Source organism: Pygocentrus nattereri, chromosome 6 (genome assembly GCF_015220715.1).
Source record: "Pygocentrus nattereri isolate fPygNat1 chromosome 6, fPygNat1.pri, whole genome shotgun sequence".
NCBI lineage: Eukaryota > Metazoa > Chordata > Actinopteri > Characiformes > Serrasalmidae > Pygocentrus > Pygocentrus nattereri.
The window spans coordinates 21,306,561-21,326,235 of record NC_051216.1 but is presented as its reverse complement, the minus strand read 5'-3'; the positions used below and the strand labels follow the sequence as shown (position 1 = coordinate 21,326,235).

General features: G+C 40.4%; 2 protein-coding genes across 3 annotated transcripts in view; both read right to left on the bottom strand.

Annotated features, from left to right (window-relative positions):
- Positions 1-1,424, bottom strand: part of stk24a (serine/threonine kinase 24a (STE20 homolog, yeast)) — a 28,761-nt gene extending 27,337 nt beyond the window's left edge. For both annotated transcript variants that reach the window (XM_017692315.2, XM_017692316.2), the window contains exon 1: positions 563-1,424. In XM_017692315.2, coding sequence (XP_017547804.1) covers positions 563-607 — 45 coding nt within the window. In that variant the 5' untranslated portion in view covers positions 608-1,424. The remainder of the gene's footprint in view (positions 1-562) is intronic.
- A 923-nt stretch (positions 1,425-2,347) lies between these two features.
- Positions 2,348-19,131, bottom strand: slc15a1a (solute carrier family 15 member 1a). The gene is made up of 23 exons (XM_017692179.2): positions 19,024-19,131; positions 18,873-18,910; positions 17,593-17,680; positions 17,266-17,407; positions 16,521-16,640; positions 16,254-16,353; positions 15,675-15,765; positions 15,507-15,590; positions 14,234-14,316; positions 13,828-13,914; positions 13,471-13,560; positions 13,306-13,350; positions 12,669-12,701; positions 12,484-12,572; positions 12,309-12,390; positions 11,168-11,287; positions 6,914-7,054; positions 6,782-6,828; positions 5,982-6,077; positions 5,736-5,847; positions 4,050-4,187; positions 3,537-3,644; positions 2,348-3,281 (listed from the first exon to the last, which is right to left on the bottom strand). The coding sequence occupies exons 1-23, from the start codon at positions 19,028-19,030 to the stop codon at positions 3,060-3,062; spliced, it is 2,163 nt and encodes a 720-aa protein (XP_017547668.2). The 5' UTR covers positions 19,031-19,131; the 3' UTR covers positions 2,348-3,059.
- Between the last annotated feature and the right edge of the window lie 544 nt (positions 19,132-19,675).

The following is a 19,675-nucleotide window of genomic DNA, read 5'->3' as shown; positions in this document are numbered from 1 at the left end:
GAGCTGCGCCCCCTAAACTGCTCAGTTATTACCCACCAAGTTTAAGGTATATAGCTTGTACTCGGTAGTAAGTAGTGCTTTCCGGTGTTATTTCATGGGTGGTGGTTCTCAGGAAACTCCCCAGGAAACAACATTCGAACCGTGTAGATGTCTGCTTTACAGTTGAATAACAGCTGAGTTCTACAAGGTTCAGTGATTTTCATACAAGATAACACAAAAAAAAAAAAAAAAAAAACGAGTACTCCAGCAAAAAGCAAATGTACCACACTTTTGAGCTGTGAACAATTGTGAAGATGGTGTCAACTACCAAGTAAACTGCTGATCAAAATGTTAACTAGCAGGTGGGACTGGTTAATCCACAACGGGCTGGAAGAATCATTTACTACACCGTGAACATACTATAGCGAGCATAACATATATCATAACATATATTACCTTGCTGTTTTTAAGGACAGGTATTTTAAAAATACAAGTTCAACTACAGTATTTCACAAACGCACACGTTGACACTTCAAGTGCAGAACACCGAGTGCTGTGTTGAGAAACTCTCAGATAACATTACCTGCATCCCTGGAAGACCTCTCTGGACAGGAGAGTGGCGAGCCATGTCTTCTGCTAAAGCAGCGCCAAAACAATCCAAATGTTTATTTAGGCCCGCGAAAGGCCCAAACAAGCGGATGCGATGAACTTTGTGGCTATTTCACCTCTGCCAGATTTACCATAACATGAGATACGGGTTCCTATATTACCGAGTTGGCTAGCTGGTGAAAAACGCCTCTACGTCTAAGCTACTTAGGTTAGCCAAGTTCCCTGGCCAGAGTTTTATATCCCACTTTAGGTTTTACAGGCGATAAAGCAGCGCTAATAACTGGCTCAAATAATCCACCAAACACTAGCATAGAGTTAAGGTGATGTATTAATGTAAATAAGATGAAAAGCCCAGCTAAGGAACTCTGTGCTGCTGCTGCTGCTGCTGTTAGCGACCCAGCTACGCTAGAGAGGGAAATCAGAGCTACTCGACCAATCGGACATTCGTTATAAGGCTCTCCAGCACTTCTATGTTGATATGTTGAGTCTTGAGCGAATAAGTGACTGCTGATGACCAAATCTACAGAGTGTAGTGGGCTAATTCCGTTAGCTCGCTGACCTATCCTCCTTAGTGCTGGAGCAGCAGGGATTATTATTTTCCCAACTGCTGCACAAGTTCGGTTGATAGCGGGCTAGCTAGCTAGTCGCAAACTTCTCAACTTTCTCGCTAAAGCAGATGAGAATAGCTTTGTCCTCTTTTCCTCGCGGTATGAAATTATATAGACAACCAATGACAAAATGATGCCCGCATATAAACACATAAAATATCACGAAATGTGAGCAGTTACACGCAGTGATCCTCCCCTCTTCATTTTCCGACGTAGCCTTCCGCCATATTGAAAACTGTGACGGTTAAAATAAGGCGGAGCAAAAGCGAGGTCGAAGACCAATCGGCGCTCAAAGATCACACAAGACCCCGCCCACTACTGCGGCGTAGAGAGGAATAGGGAATGCAGATAATATGCGGATCTGTACGTTCATACAGAGGAATCTAATATACAGGCTGGAGGGGGGGGCATTTTACACACTAAGGGGGGTTCATTTTATCAGCAATTAAATCTCTGATAGCAAGAACATTACAAAAATAAGCAGTATATAGATTTAGCGTCTTTTCTGTTTTATTGGGGAAAATAGTGAATACTCTTGAATCGCCATTCGCAGCATCTCTTATATAACGCAGTCATTTTATTTACACAGGAGCCTATACATGCTCTCAGGTCAGAATAAGCAGAAGAAATGTTCCACTTAGTTTCAGCTGATCACATTGGATATACACTGAGTGATCTACACTCTGAGGTTCTTTCATAGTTACTTGTTATATTTATTTCTAAACACATTTTGGGGCATTTCTCTTTTAATTGTGGTTTACGTAGCAGTGTTCAAGAATTTATGTGACAAAGAACGAGAACCAAACTCCAGGTTATTCAGTCCAATCCAGGTATTCTCATCGCCGTGCCAGTGGTCCGGTGGTGGAGACAGACCCGCCCTTCAATACTTCAATAGCTGCTCGTTTCTGATCTAACCTGGTGCGCCTCATCGAGCCTCTCTCGAAAAACGTATTTCAACCTTTTTTTGGATTATAAATTACATTAAAAAGCCAAACATTTCCGTTTTAGTGATCCCTTATTTTAAATACAGGGCATCAAACAATGGCAGAATATGTCTATAAAATTTTTACGTCACATATGCTGTTTTTCGTTGCAACGGCTCAAGTATTCAATGCATATAGTCATACCCTCAGGGAGAGTAATCCTATAAAAAGTGAGTAGTTTACTTTCTAGTGAGGATTGTAGTAATTAGCTTGCTGGGATTGTGAGCTCAAGTCTCATCTTTCGGGATGCCCATGTTATACCATCTTTAGTGGGGGGATCTACAAGGTTTCCTTTGGGTTTGATTTTGGTTTTTCTGATACCAAAGAAGAAAATCGGTGTATGTAAGTGGATATTTTTGTCAATCATGTTTAACTTGATTTTCATAATAATAGCATTAAACAATGATCATCCAGAATACCATGTGAGTAGTTTTGTCAGTACAAAGGCCAAATTTATATTTCATACAAACTTTTTAAAGCAAGTACAACTGTATACAGAGCATTTTGTGTATATTTGCTTTTAACAGTACTTTTGAAGTATATTATTCTGGAGTAGGTTAAAATGCCTCTCATTTTTACTTAAAATTAACATTAGAAAGTTGACTTCTTTATAACTTATAAAATTGAACACATTGAAATCTTATAAACAATATACAGCAAATCAATAATATGTGGGAAGAAAAAGCCAGAACAGGAGTTATAACCACAAAAAATTCAGACTCTGGCCAGCTATCCATATCTGATAGTATGGTTTCACAATTTATCATACAGTCATTTCAGCTGTTGTCTTTACGCAACTTAATCTATAAAAGCAACAGCTCTTACGAAACTATAATGACTTATGCAATTGATTTACATGGTACACAAACAAAAAAAATGTTTACATTTTAGTTTTTCCAACTTGTTCATTTTGTTGCTGCACAAAGTCTTTACTCTTCAGCTCTATGGCTTTCTTCTCCTTGTCCTCTGGATCTATTTCATCTCCTTGCATGAACTGGGCCTCGATCTCAGCAGGGTTGATGTAGGTGTAGAAGTAAGCCATTATAGAAAAGATTATACACACTGCCACTAGCAAAGAGGCAAACAACACATACTCTGCCCACTGTGGAGGAAGAGAGAGGTATAAAACACACACACACACACACACACACACACACACACACACACACACACACACACACACACACACACACAGGTGTTAAAAAGAGTTAAAATCTAAATTATTACTATTATAAAATTAATTATAAATAATTTTTTAGATATCATACACTGATTTTGTGTAAATGTTAAAGTATCTTTGCATTTGGGCTGATCAAAGTGTGTATGTGTTAAGATGCTGTAGTTGTAGATGCAGCACCTGGTCAGGCAGCTTTGCCAGCTCTGCCACAATAAGCACAATGAAATTGCCCACAGCGACAGTGAACAGCCAGCCAGCCTGCAGCACTGCCTTCATGTTGCTGGGTGCCTGATCAGGGAGGGCAATCATTCAGTTCAGTGGACATAGTTGAGAATAAAGCAATATGCTGGCGTAAGACATAATATCACATATTACTTTTAGGAAACGGCAGCAAAATGCAACATGATAAAATACTCCAGTGTTCAATAAATAATATAAATGATCGCGATAAAAAATATTCTCTCAAGCAATGTAGTTTGTTAACAGTAGGCTTACTTTCCAAAATGGTCAAAGATTATTCCATGTAAACAACAAGAGCTTTTAATCATTAATACAGAATAATCTGTATGCAGTTGTGTGTATATTGTGTACTTTGATCACTTTGAACATATTGATGTTAAAAAGAACACACCATGGACAAGTGACATATTTACTTAAATAAAATCAGCCAAACACACACTTATTAAACAATACCTGTGAATATGAAAACTCCAGGCCAGTGACAGAGAACACCACTTCTCCTGCTGTTATGAGGAAATACTGAGGGATCTGCAGGGCCATATGCACAGTATTGGGCTTGATGTCTTCCACTTCAACTACAGAGGCACCACACTGTACAGAAGACATATACACCAGCCAGTTAACACATTTCATGCCATTTAGTTATCATATTATTTAAAATTTGCTATTAACTAGTTGGTTAGTAATTGGCTACATATAGAGATTGTACAGAGAACACAGACACAGACAGAGGTCAGCAGAATTAATCTTTCAGATACATTGAAGTTCTTCAACACTGACATGTCAGAATGGGCTCTGCAGAGAACTTGGATACTCGCCATGCTTTCAACTGGTATGGCGATTTTCCTGTATATAGTTATGGAGATAATGATGCCTGACATGCAAATTAAAAATGACTGTGTGGCCTTCAAAAACTGGGTCAGTATAATCAATATGTCCTGGTACAGTTTGATCTGGAAAGGTTTTCAAGAAGAAGAATAAGTATATCGTAAAGTGGAAATCTCTGGGGTCCAAGCACTATAAACAAGTAAAGAGCATTTTAGCACATTAAATGTAAATGACAAGTAAAGCTGTGTATTTGTAATTTTGTATTTAAAAGCATTTGTGTAAAACTTGGTGATGATCAAGCTAACTTCTTGAATTTCGACTGTAAGCTAGAAAAAAGAAGACGATGATGTTTAATCAATACATGCTGTCCATAGTGGGGGGGGGGGGGGGCATCTTTAAATAACCATTTACTTTATTTACTTTCTGATCCCACACTGTTTGAAGGCCTATTTTGAGATGTTTGGGTTAAATGACTAGAACTGGCTCAAAAAGTGTTTTGCAAATTATTGACAGTTGAGGCATTGGCATTGAAAAGCTTGTTTATACACCAACTGGCCACTTCATTAGGTAAATCTACCTTGTATCTATACTCATTGTCCATTTTATGAGATCCATTTACTGGACAGGTGGACTTTTTTGTTCTACAGTTACAGACTGTAGTCCGTCTGTTTCTCTGCATACTTTGTAAGCTCCCTTTCATCCCGTTCCTCACTGATCAGGAACCCCACAGGACCATCACAGAGCAGGTATTATTTGGGTAGTGGATCATTTTCAGCAGTGCAGTGACACTGACACAGTGGTGGTTTGTTAGTGTGTATTGTGCTGGTATGAGTGGATCAACACAGCAGTGTTGCTGCCGTTTTTAAACATCTCAATGTCACAGCTGGACTGAGAATAGTCCACCAACCAAAATATCCAGCCAACAGCATCATGTGGGCAGCGTCCTGTGACCACTAATGAAGGAACAGAGGATGACTACCATAAACTGCAAAAAAATAACATATATCCAATAATACATAATCTGTGGCTCCCCAGATCAGAAATATTATAAGTTAGAAGAGAGTGCAGAAGTAGAGGATGATTATACTGATAAGCCAGTGAAAGTCCAGCTAAAAGCCCATGAGGTTATAGCTACACAACTGCCTTCAGATTAATCAGGGTCACTAAATTTGTCTGAGTATTTGACAGAGGGGGTAATAATGCACATGCTATCAAATTTGGTGCTTCTATATCTTTTGGCCTCTACAGCCCATCACATTGCAGCAGCTATAGTCATTATGATAATACTATAATAACAAATTCAATACGTACGTTATCTGTCAAGTTAAGTGTGCTGGGGATGAGGAAAGTGTAGGCTGCTCCAAACCTGAACATCTTAGAGAATGTACATGACTTCACAGAATTACTGATGCTGAATGTGTGCCTGAGGGAAAAATGTAATCAGCATGAACTCTACTGATCCTGCGATTATACACCAGAAAACATAGTTCAATAATAGAAATATGAGCACTAAAGTTTTTTTTAAAGCATTAGAAATTAATATAAGGCTAAACTTACTCTCCTTGTGAAAGGAAGACGTAGTCTGAAACTGGAGATTGTCTATTGAATCCATAATATGAAACATTGACCTCTTCACTCATGCCATTCACAAATCTGAACAAGGTGGAAAGTTAATTTGTTGATGATATTTAGTAAGATGTTTCATTCAGCCAGCATGCAGATCACATATACCCCATGTATTAAACTGATTTGTTAACTTAGACACAGTCTATGTCAATTAGCTGGCATCAGTTATACAGTGAAATACTGACTCAAGATTATAGTTAAAGTACCCAAAAACAACTTTAGAAGTACAAATAGCAGGTAAAAAAAGTACTAAGTAATGTATAGAACTGCAGTGGATACATACAGCATCTATAAGTGTGAAAGTGAAGTTTGTTAGGTGCTACTTTTTTTTTCTCCTTTTGATGCACTTTTAGCCTAAAATAAAATTATGAACCTCAAAATTCAGAGGTGAGTTCACAGATGCTATTGACATACCAGAATGAAATAAACACAAAAAAGGAAGCAGTAAGTTAATGCAACTAAATTGTAGCTGAGTGAAAAGTAAAAGATGTTTTTTACTCATAGATTTGTAAAAGTATTAACATTTCAAGAAAGTGCATGTATGCAAATTAAAGTCATGAAGAATTTGTACCTTTCTGAGTATTTTGAAATATTGATTAATAGAACTAGTCACTACACACCACTTTTTTTTTTTTTGTAAAGTGCAAGTTATTCTATAAACGGCTTTATTAGCTCGTTAATGCCAAAATGATAGCATTCATATTTAACTTATTACTAAAGACTATACTCACCTGATGGCATTACTGCCTTGCTCTGGTTTGGAAGTGATATCAAATGTCTGAGAAGGAATAGAAATGAGGTTATTTTTCACAATTATGTTCTGAATCTCAATAATGGAAGAAGAACAAAAGCGTTACTCTCACCACATATGCAGTGTTAGGGTCGGCCGGGATGATGAGAGTGTGGCGCTGTCTCTCACTCAGGGGGAACATTTTAATGATGGGTGGATTTGTGTTCAAAGACACTGTAATTGTTGAATTGGGCAATGTCATGTAGTCACTGGCCTGTAGAGACATCAGACTATCAGAGTGGAATGTATGTGTGTTTTTAGTTGTGATTATTGCTCAATTTTCAACAGTCATACAATATGTCATCACGGTCATATCAAAACCTTGAGAGTGCATTACTTTTGCTGTTTTATTCATACATTTTTTATTCACCTCTCCCTGGATCACCACCTTATCGTGGTGGAGGGGTTTGCGTGCTTGAATGATCTTAGGAGCTATGTTGTCTGGAGCAAAAGCTCCTGGTAGGGTCTCCCATGGCAAACTGGTCCTAGGTGACAGGTCAGACAAAGTGTGATCCATAATAACCCCTATGAAGACAGAAAAACAGGACTTGTGTACCCTGCCCGGAACAGGGTTACCGGGGCCCCACCCTGGAGCCAGGCCTGGGGGAGGGGCTCGCCAGCGAGCGTCTGGTGGCCGGGCATTTACTCATGGTGCCCGGCCGGGCCCAGCCCGAAGGAGTTACATGAGTCCCCCCTCCCATCGACCCACCACCAATGGGAGGGGCAGTAGTAGGGGTTCGGTGCGTTGTGGATCGGGCAGTGTCCGAAGGCGTGGGCCTTGGCGTTCTGATCCTCGGTTGCTGAAACTGGCTTTTGGAACTTGGAACGTTACCTCACTGGCGGGGAAGGAGCCTGAGTTGGTGCGCGAGGTTGAGAGATACCGGCTAGATATAGTCGGGCTCACCTCAACACACAGCTTGGGCTCTGGGTCCAATCTCCTTGAGAGGGGCTGGACTTTATTCTTTTCTGGAGTTGCCCATGGTGAGAGGCGGCGGGCAGGTGTGGGCTTTCTCATAGCCCCTCGACTCGGTGCCTGTATGTTGGGGTTTTCTCCGGTGGACGAGAGGGTAGCTTCCCTACGCCTTCGGGTTGGGGAACGGGTCCTGACTGTTGTCTGTGCTTATGCACCGAACAGCAGTTCAGAGTACCCAGCCTTCTTAGAGTCCTTGGGAAGGGTGCTTGAAAGTGCTCCTCCTGGAGACTCTATTGTCCTACTGGGGGACTTCAACGCTCACGTGGGCAATGACAGTGAGACCTGGAGGGGTGTGATTGGGAGGAATGGCCTCTCTGATCTGAACCCGAGTGGTGTTCAGTTTTTGGACTTCTGTGCAAACCACAGTTTGTCCATCACGAACACCATGTTTGAACACAAGGATGTCCATAAGTGCACATGGCACCAGGACACCCTAGGCCGCAGTTCAATGATTGACTTTGTAGTCGTGTCATCGGACTTGCGGCCATGTGTTTTGGACACTCGGGTAAAGAGAGGAGCTGAGCTGTCAACTGATCACCACCTGGTGGTGAGTTGGATCAGGTGGTGGGGGAAGATGCCGGTCAGACCAGGCAAGCCCAAACGCATAGTGAGGGTTTGCTGGGAACGTCTAGCAGAAGAACCTGTCAGATTGATCTTCAACTCACACCTCCGTCAGAACTTTGACCAGATATCGGGGGAGGTGGGGGACATTGACTCAGAATGGGCCATGTTCCGTTCCTCCATTGCTGAAGCGGCTGACTGTAGCTGTGGCCGTAAGGTAGTTGGTGCCTGTCGGGGCGGTAATCCTCGAACCCGGTGGTGGACACCCCAGGTGAGAGATGCCGTCAAGCTGAAGAAGGAGTCCTACCGGGCATGGTTGGCCTGTGGGACACCAGAGGCAGCTGGCAGGTATCGACAGGCCAAGCGATATGCGGCTTCAGTTGTTGCCAAGGCAAAAACCCATGTATGGGAGGAGTTTGGTGAGGCCTTGGAAACTGACTTTAAGTCGGCTCCGAAAAGATTCTGGCAAACCGTCAGGTGACTCAGAAGGGGAAAGCAGTGTGCCACTAGCACTGTATATAGTGGAGATGGTGTGCTGCTGACTTCGACTGAAGACGTCATTGGGCGGTGGAAGGAATACTTTGAGGACCTTCTCAATCCCACCGACACGTTCTCCAGTGAGGAGGCTGAGTCTGGGGACATGGGAATAGGCTTGTCCATTACTGAGGCCGAAGTCGCTAAGGTAGTTAAGAAGCTCCTTGGTGGCAAGGCTCCAGGGGTGGATGAGATCCGCCCTGAGTTCCTCAAGGCTCTGGATGTTGTGGGGCTGTCTTGGCTGACACGTCTTTTCAACATTGCGTGGACATCGGGGGCGGTGCCACTGGATTGGCAGACTGGGGTGGTGGTGCCTCTTTTTAAAAAAGGGGACCGGAGGGTGTGTTCCAACTACAGGGGAATCACACTCCTCAGCCTCCCTGGCAAGGTCTATGCAGGGGTACTGGAGAAGAGAGTCCGGCTTATAGTCGAACCTCGGATCCAGGAGGAACAGTGCGGGTTCCGCCCTGGTCGTGGAACACTGGACCAACTCTTCACCCTCTCCAGGATTCTGGAGGGTTCATGGGAGTTTGCCCAACCAGTCCACATGTGCTTTGTGGATCTGGAGAAGGCATTCGACTGTGTTCCCCGGGGTATTCTGTGGGAGGTGCTTCGGGAGTACGGGGTACATGGCTCTTTGCTACGAGCCATTCAGGCCCTGTACAAACAAAGCTGGAGTTTGGTTCGCATAGCCGGCAGTAAGTCAGACTCGTTCCCAGTGAGAGTTGGACTCCGTCAGGGCTGCCCTTTGTCACCGATTCTATTCATAATTTTTATGGATAGAATTTCTAGGCGCAGTCAAGGGATGGAGGGTGTCCGGTTTGGTGACCTCAGGGTCACATCACTGCTGTTTGCAGATGATGTGGTCCTATTGGGGACATCAGGCCGCGAACTTCAGCTTTCGCTGGATCGGTTTGCAGCCGAGTGTGAAGCGGCTGGGATGAGAATCAGTACCTCTAAATCCGAGACCATGGTTCTCAGGCGGAAAAGGGTGGAGAGCCCTCTCTGGGTTGGGGATAGGCTCTTGCCTCAAGTGGAGGAGTTCAAGTATCTCGGTGTCTTGTTCACGAGTGATGGTACAAGGGAGCGGGAGATTGACAGGCGGATTGGTGCTGGGTCAGCAGTGATGCGGGCTCTTTACCGGTCTGTTGTGGTAAAGAAAGAGCTGAGCCATAAGGCAAGGCTCTCGATTTACCGGTCGATCTACGTTCCCACCCTCACCTATGGTCATGAGCTTTGGGTAATGACCGAAAGAATAAGATCGCGAATACAAGCGGCCGAAATGAGTTTCCTCCGCAGGGTGTCTGGACTCTCCCTTAGAGATAGGGTGAGAAGTTCAGTCATCCGGGAAGGACTCGGAGTAGAGCCGCTGCTTCTTCACGTCGAGAGGAGCCAGCTGAGGTGGTTCGGGCATCTGGTTAGGATGCCTCCTGGACGCCTCCCTCGGGAGGTGTCACAGGCGAGTCCACCTGGGAGGAGACCCCGGGGAAGACCCAGGACACGCTGGCGCGACTATATCGCCCAGCTGGCCTGGGAGCGCCTCGGAATCCCCCTTGGAGAGCTGGTGGAAGTGGCTGGGGAAAGGGAGGTCTGGGCTTCATTGCTTAGGATGCTGTCCCCGCGACCCGAACCCCGGACAAGCGGAAGATAATGGATGGATGGATGGATGGATGGATTTTTTATTCACTTGAAAATGGCAACTGGTCCTTATATTGTGTGGACTTTTTATGACAAAAAGATCAACAGAAATGGTCCAAAAACCTGTTGTATTAAAGTTCAGTTTGGTTTTTCTTTCTCCTATAAAGTTACCATTACATAGATGTGATGTTTTGCAATAAAAGTACATGCAATAGTGATGGGTGTGAGGGGTGTGTGTGAGGGGTGTCCAATCTCATCCACAAAGGGCTGGCGTGGCTGTAAGTTTTCATTTCACCAAAGCAGAAGCTAACGTCATCAATTGTTTGAGAACCAAATCCAAGAGCTTTGCTCCTGCTGTTTTATAATGAAAACCTGTAGCTACGTTAAATATGTTTTCTGCTTTTTTCCCTGATGCTGAAAAATGAATAACATAACTTAATTTCCATTTTGAATGGAGATTTGGTAAATGAAGGATAAAGAAAGAAAAAAAAAAGTCTCTGACTTTTATATAGTACTGTTTGCTGTTCAATCAACTGTTTGCTGTTTTTACTCTGGAGGGAGTTTAGAGGGAGTGTATTACGTTTGTGAATAATTGTGTGTGAGCATACAGGATGTGTGTACCTGCATAGAGCCCAACACAATAGGATCATGTGGAGAGATGGTGACCTCCATCTGACTGCTGGCCATGTTTACTATCTTTAGCTGGCTTTCAGTGGAGGATGGGAAAACTGGCAGGGTTTTCTGGAAATGAAATAGATTAATTACAAATGAGACAAGATCTCCATGGTTTCTAACACATTCTCAAACCTACAACTCCATTTTAGCCCTCTAAGCAGAGGGGAAAATCTGCTCTACTTGTCATGAAGTCATGAAATCTATAAATGTTTTCATTGTGCAAAAGCAAAAATGTGTACTCTGGTGTAATAAAATACTTTTCCAAGTAAGTGAAATACATATCATTGCTGTTGGAACAAAATCTAGTTGTTTTTCAGTTTTTAACATAATTTCAAAATGCCTGTTGGCTTTTACATTGTGTGTAAAATTCTGAAGAATTGACCAAAAGATAATGCCCAAAATAACTTGGAAATAAGTCTGGTCAGACTGACTTACATTAAAATAATTTTTTCAATCTCCTATAAAGTTATCATCTTGGAGATAAATTGTTTTGTTCTCACAGCAGTAAAATCTAAAATAAACTGTCAATGTTTTAAATTGTGGTCTGAATATATCTCTACACTTGCACCCAGCTTGGCACACTGCAGCTAACAAAAGCTGAGACTAAATATTGTATGCATCACCAGTGCCTGTAAAACATACAATCACCTAGTATTTCATATTTTCTATGTTGTGCTGCTTAATGTTGTTAATAGTTGCACGTCAATGGGAAAGTTTACAGAACTATACTCTGTCTTACATTCTGTCAATATAATACTAAAGTTCAGCAAAAGTTTTAAGGCATCCATGTTCACACATTTTTTTTAGTTAAAACAACAAATACTTCTTATAGTGTTGATGTTGAAGTTCCAAAAATATTTATACATATAGCATTAAATAAAGCTTGCTACATATTTTTAAAAAAGTGTACAGCAATAAATAAATAAATAAATAAATAAAGACTTTTTTTTCACTAGGGGTTCTGCATAAAGTGGCTACCAGATGTAGTCTCTGGGTTTTAGCACAATCACATCTACTACTTTGAGAGTCATTTTATCATAGACCTAATCTGAATCAGAAACACTGATGTCTTTTAATTCAGACTCACATCAATCTGAATCTGGACCAGAGCAGCAGAGACAAAAGCCATGGCAGCCAAAAACATCCCAACTGTCATTCTCTTCAAAGGACTGTAGGATGAGAATAAAAACAATGTTTATGATACAGAAAATTACATGAATAAGTCAGATTTCCAAACATGATCTGAGAAAGAGGGGTCTTACCTGAAGTTGAAGCCACACTTTCTGATAAGGGGATAGACCACTCTGTCCATGATGGGCACCAAAGTCAGGATCAGGATGGGGTTGACAGTCTGCACAAGTCAAAGTAATGTTCAGCAGGATAACACAGTGTGAAAATGTACTCAAGTCAAGCTGTAGTCAGAGACGGATTCTAAAGAGGGACTCACCTGCATCTGGTCTGGCTGCAGAATGAGGGTGCCCTGTGGACAGAGGCCAAATAGAGTAATGAAGCATAATGATCAGATGCTATGTTAAAGTACAATTAACTGAGGTGTGAATTCAATGGCAATAAGGAATGCACTCATTTTTTAGGCCTAAACCGTTTGGCCAATTCAAATGTAAAAATAAAATTCTTAGGCTATATTTAAATATAAACATGTTTTCATTGTCTATATGCCAACACTTTATAAAAAGTTTCTCCAACATTTGTATATTGTATATATTGTCACTGTCCAAAGCATCTCTAAAATGGCAACTTTACAGGAGAAGACATTCTTCACTTCTAATGTAAGTTAATGTGAAGAGATTCTGTTTCATTGCAATTTTGGAGCATTTCTATTGTCCATTCATAATGAAATGTAAACTCATTGTAAAGGGCAGCTGATTTTCTTATATTCTCTTAATAAAGGAAAAACGGTAAAATGAAGACTTAGTTTTTTTTGGACAGCAACTAATATATATAAAAACATGCACTGAATCATTTCCTAATTAAATAGTTTTTAATCAATTCATTGTTGAGTCAAAGTTACACCCATATCAGATACATGTTCTACTGAATTTGGAGTAATGAGTTTAAAAACTTACAAAGGTTCCGTCCATGGTGGTGGCTTGGAAGGTCCAGCGGGAGCCCTGCAGACCAAATAATAAAAACAATAATCATTCTGAGGCCTTTTCAGCAGAGTTTAATGGAGTAAGAATTATTTTAATCATTGATTTGTCATCAAAACATGTACAAGGTGTCAATGTTACCTTTTGGTCAAACAGGGTCCAGAACATGGGGAGAGGGATGTAGAGGAACAGTACTTTCAGCACCATCTTAATCTGAGCAATGAGGAGTTTCTAGAGCACAGAGAGAGAAATTTCTTGCACTCTGCTGAATGTGTTCTTAGCTTTATTACATTCTAGGACTGACACTAATATTTATATTAGTAATTCACTGATCACCTTAATGATTAATCAATAATCACCATGAAAATTGCAATATCATCAAGAAAGCATATTTGAATCAACTTTTAAATCATCAATCATCAGTTTTATCAAGTAATTCACACATTTCACAACAAGGTATGTGAGGTAGCTGAGTGGCTCGAAAGAGTGCGGACATACATTATATTTCTCATTGGCCCAGTCCAGCCAGTGCTCTCTCTTCGGGTATCTCTTGCTCCTGTGTCTGAAACGGTTCTTGATAGCAAACTGAGGAAAGAACACAGATTCTTACCATCACTGTATACTGATGTACACTCACCTTTTCCCTTTAACTGAAACTAGCAATTCTACCAACAGACTGGATTCAAATAGACTGTCTAGCTTAATCACACTGTCTGTACCAGCAGTGCGTATTGACCTGTTATAATTCAGTAACTACAGGGACTTCAGTGCAAACTGGTTGAACTATTCTTAGATTATAGAAGTATGTGATAAAACTTTGGGCCTGCCAGCGGGGCCTGGCCGTATAAGGCGTTAACAGCTGGTAAACTGTATGATTTGTCTTGTAAGAGTATAGCAGACTCACCCCAATACAATTACACACATCCAGCATGATGTTGCCTTGGGGTGCAGCTTTAATGTACATCCCACTGCCAGCAATAAACACAACTGCAGACACACAGAACAACATACCAGTACAGTCTTAAACTGGGGCATATAGCAATCTAGTGCTGAGCAATATTCCATCTATAATGGTGTCATGCAACACTATTAACTGAGTTTTTAACATGTTGACAGTGTACAAAAATTTAACTACAAGAAACAAGAACAAAATGGTCCAATCAATAAAAGCTGTGTCAGGTTTATTAGACATTCTTCAAAAATTGCACAAAATGTAATATATTAAACTATCTCTGCTATGACAAAAAAGTAGGATTCAGAATTATTTTTATACACCATCGCTGCCCATAAAAACCAAGTATCTACATTTAAACTCCTTTTGAAAATGCCCTTCACATGCTGTTAAAATTGAATGTTGTATAGATCAATGGAAATTGTCCCAAATTACATGGAAACAATTTGTTACGTTTACTTCCTTTAAATGTTAGGACTGTTTTTCATTCTCCAGTAACGCCCCCATTTTAAATATAGAACGTCTTGTTCTGACAGAGGCCATATAATCAAGGCCATAGTAACCCGACAGGCTTCAGGGTTGCAGCACAGTATTCCAGTGGGGGCTCGCGAGCATGACTGTGAAGCTTTACACTTTTAGATTATTTATCTTTTCACAGCAAGGTTTGCTTTACACTGCACTTGTTGCCACTTTTATCAACTTTAGCCTATGTTCATTTTAGAATTTTATCTTGTACAGCACCACTGGTGCTAACTTAACACTGTACTGTAGTGGTATTTAACATTGTTGTACATTAACCTTGCTGGCTGGACAATGTAATGAGAGAGTAGTTGTGAATATTAATTTAGGTTGTAAAATTTTGCTTTTCACCAATGTTAAATGGTCCTTTTGTGCCTCGATAGAAGTAAGAGCCTCAAGAGTCTTGGTGAAGGGCCCTAGAATGCTTAAATACAGCCCAGAATATATTATTCTGTTTAAATTTTGGAATATATTAAGATGGACCCCTATTCAGGAAGCATGGGTTCATTTACTTTACTAATACTAGTTAGTAAATTAGTAATTTAGTTAGTAAGTTATTAATTTAATAACTAATTGTTATTAAATATAGTCGTATTGAATTTTATCAATACTTCAATCTGCAATCTGCACTTACATGACCTTTTGGGTTTTCAGAAGCAAAATGAGATTTATTCTTTGGGGTTCATGCGCATGTTTTCAGACTCACTCAGAGAGACCACCATCAGGGCAGCAGGAACACCAAAAGCCAGCGGGTAGCACTTCTGCTGAGTGTGAATGCCACACTCTTGACCTGTGCACAGATGTTAAAATGAGTCTGATAAGTAAATATGAATATTTTGCAAATATTCCAGCTGCTACACAGACTGGGGCCTACCTCTGAGTATAGGGGTGATGAGAGTGGACAGGAGACTGCCAGCATTAATACACAGATAAAAGACAGAGAAGAAAGTACTTCTCTGCCTCGTCTGTTAAAGCAAGAGAAGGAAGCGGATCATTCAGCCTGTACAACATACACAAATAAGCATAGAACAGGGTGTGTACAAAGGCATCAGTGTGTCATGACACACATCAGTCTGAAGGTGTTCAATCAACCGCATCAATTTTGAAATATTATAAACAATTATATTATATTTAATTAATGTATTTATCGATGCACTCACGTTTTGGCCAAAATAGATTTTTTTTTATCTTTATTTAAGCCTAGCACAGCCAGTGGTTCCCAATTCTGGTCCTGGAGTAGCTCTACTCTGCTCATTCTTGTGTTTTCATGCTCTAACATAACCGTTTCCACTCAGGCTGGATCAGTTGTATGAGGGCAGGAGTAGGCCTACTCCAAGTCAAGGTTTGGGGTCCACTGTGCTTAGGAGTAATGGAAAGCATGCTATGCTATTTAACGCAGCTGATGTTCCTACAGGAGTGTTGAATTGAAGATTTTAATGTGTAATTGTCAGACCTGGTGGTCCGCAAACTGATCTCCTCCAAACGCAGATACACATGGTTTGATGCCTCCAGTACCAAAAGCGATGAGAATCAGGCCGATCATGGCCAAGGTCCTGTGACAGAAGAGAAAAGACGATTTTGCTGATTTTCTAAGTGAAAAAAAGCTTGCACATCCTCCCACCCCTAAAGGTCTTTAAGATATGGTATATGATGCATTCATTATGAATGCAGCGCTGTGGCATTTACAGAGGAAGAGGAATATGGTGAAGGAGTCACTCACACATGAACAGCCATGTTGTCTGGCGTGCCGTCTCTGTTTGCGTCTGTGATGTCATTGATAGCACTTACTGCCATGACGATCTGCCCGATGGCATACACGATGGACAGATAGATGATGGTTCTGGAGGAAGAAATGTTCAACACAGAGTGAAAACACACTGACACCATTCATTACAGTGTAGTCTGATCATGATGCATCCAAGTTTAGTGCAATAATCCTTTAGAATGGCTTTTAAATCACTACGGTTGGTTTTTAAGTAGCTCAGCACCATCACACATCACAGACTGTCTGTCACTATTGTCATCAGATCATTGCACTGCAGGCTTGCTTAGTGATAAAAATGTTAACAATAAAATATAAATGTACTGAACTGAATTTAGACAGGAAACTTCAGCACATTTGTAGCAGCAAGACATGAACTTTTTCAAATGATTTTTCATGGCTCTGTTGTTTTCTCTTACTAGTACTAGTTTTACTTTTTTATTGTTTTATTATTATTATTATTATTATTAAACAATACTTACAATAGTAGTAGTAGTAATTATAATAACAATAATAACACCAGTATAGTAGAAGTAATTGTACTAGGATTTTTGTTTATTTTTATATTAATTTACCACATTTATTTGTTTCAATATTTTTATAATCTTTTAACAGTTTGTGACGCCCTTTGAATTACATGTACAATGTACAACTAAATAAAAAATAAAAAGATTATTATTATTTTCACTAAACGGGTGCTCACTTGAACTTGCCAAGCCAGGAGTCTGCCACAATAGCCCCCAGGATGGGAGTCAGGTAGCACAGCGCCACGAAAGCGTGGTAGATGGAGGTGGCGAGATCATCATCCCAGCGCAGGAAATACCTGAAGTACAGCACCAGCACCGCTAGAGGGAGACACACAGGGCGAGGTGGAGCTGGTTATTAGCAGCATTATTAAGCACAAATGAGCGAAACGTCTTCGAAAAAAACACAGGCCAGCCAGAAGCTGGATGCGTCTCCATTATTCCTGCTTTGTGTTTTACTGCAGTCTGTTTGTGTGTTAATGGCTCCACAGACCAAACGCACTCACCTCGCATTCCATAGTAGGAGAATCTTTCACAAAACTCGTTGACAACGATGAAGAAAATGCTGACCGGATATCCACAGCATTCCGCCGACTGCACGCGCGCAAGCAGAGACAAAACTGCAGTGTTATTGTATTTTTACCTCACAGAAAATCACATGTTGTCCAGTGTCCGCATAGTTTTCAAAAACATCGAGCACATATCGGTACGAGCGAATCAATCTGTTCTGGGGGGTACGCTGCAGCCTTTGTTCGTTCATGTGGACTATGTGCAATTTCCTGAGCAGAGAGCCATACAGACCTCACTGATGAAGTACATTAATATAGTCTGTCTGAAGCTTTATCAGTAGTGGAATCTCTAACCTGACTTAGATTCTCTTACAGAGCTGGTCAGACCTGATTGCTGGTAAGTGAAGTTGTGTAGATAGTGCCCTCTGACCCTGCTAAACCTGGAAACGAAAAGCAGACCTTCTAAAACGACGGTGTGTCGTTTAAAATGAACTTCAGATTCTCAAAAGCTCTGCTGTAGGATCCTGTACTGCCACTGCTTAACCTGAACGGCGTGGAAAAGCTCAAGGTTTGCTGCTTGTTAATGTTAGAGGTTCAAGTCACTTTACTAATTAACTAATTACATTTTGTAAAAACGTATTACAATTTGTAAAAAAAAAAAATGAGTAACGTAAAAAATGCTTTTGATTTTATAGAAATCATAAGTTTTACACACAATTTTTTATAAGCGGCTGAACTGATTTAAAGTAATCAGATTCCTAATTATGTGAGTAAACTCAATAACCTCACAAACACAAAGGGAATGTACTGTTGAAGCACAAAACAAACTGCGCTAACACTTATGTTCGTTTTTATTAGCACTGACGTTATTATTGTTATCCTCATTCACACATTAACATTATTCCATTTAGTGACTGTTCTGGTATTAGATTCCCAGAATCAATCATAAAGAAGGAAAAAGACAAAAGAAATGTTTAAGTAAAACAATGATTTGAATAGGAGCTGGAAATTTAGAACACAATTCGTATTTTTCCTCACTGGCCTTTTTTTGCTGTAGTGATGATAAAGCCTCCATTGCACAGACTGATTGAATAATTGATCAGAATAGAGATGCCAATATTATCAAACATCACTCAACCAGAGCTTATAGTAACTGTAAAGTTTATAATTTCATTAAATAAAACAAGATTAAGACAAATCTCACAAAACTACAGCATCCCCAAGAGGCTAGAGATCTTCAAATAAGAGAAAAATAAATAACAATGTACGAGTCTCACCTTTGATTTTGTTCTCTTATCATCATTTTCCCTTCGGTCTGTTAAATGAATGACAATTACATTTTATAATGTATTATATTACTTCATATACATCAAATAAATTGAAAATATAGCTACAAACAATAATATAGTGTGCATGTGTCGTCCTTACCTGCCATGGCTGCGTGTGACTGAGTACTCAGAAAGGGAAAGACTGGTGTTAGTACAGAACCCCTGTGTAAAGGTGAACAGCCCTTTATTAGTGTGGACTGTGGCCCTGTTTATGATTTTCTGAAGATAGAGGCAGAGAGAGAGAGAGAAAGTGATGGAGGGAGGCTGAAAGAAATGATCTGTATCTGAAGGACAGTGAAGCTTTAAAGGAGAGAAACCCAACCATCCTACTTTGAGGAAAACGGACACAAAAAAAGTAATGATAATGTTCAATTTGGTTTTGGAAGATTTTAATATTGAAATGTTTGTTAAGTATGAAAGCCAAGTACGACGAGACCTCAACACACAGCACAACGTTCCTTTGACGTATACTGTAAAAAGCTCTAAACTTTATTACTCAAACAGCCCCAAAATAACATGACCTTACTCAGTAAACCTGATCACAAATCCATCCAACATATGAGTGAATGTTAATTTCTCCACTACTGTAAGTGTTCCATCAAAATTATCTTTTATTTGAAGAACACTTCTTAGAAACGTTTTTTTTTATTAACATTCTACTCTATTAACATTTTCATGAGTTGTCTAAACACATCTGAAATCAGCAGCCATGAACTTTTACATTTCTGAAAACTCAACTTATATAAAGGTTA

What these genes read in the sequence shown, in the direction of transcription:
- slc15a1a (XM_017692179.2), bottom strand. An exon ending in TTGTGTTGGGCTCTATGCAG is followed by an intron (nt 7,055 to 11,167) that starts GTACACACATCC and finishes ATGTCTCTACAG; the next exon opens with GCCAGTGACTACATGACATT. An exon ending in TGGAGTTTTCATATTCACAG is followed by an intron (nt 3,645 to 4,049) that starts GTATTGTTTAAT and finishes CTCCCTGATCAG; the next exon opens with GCACCCAGCAACATGAAGGC.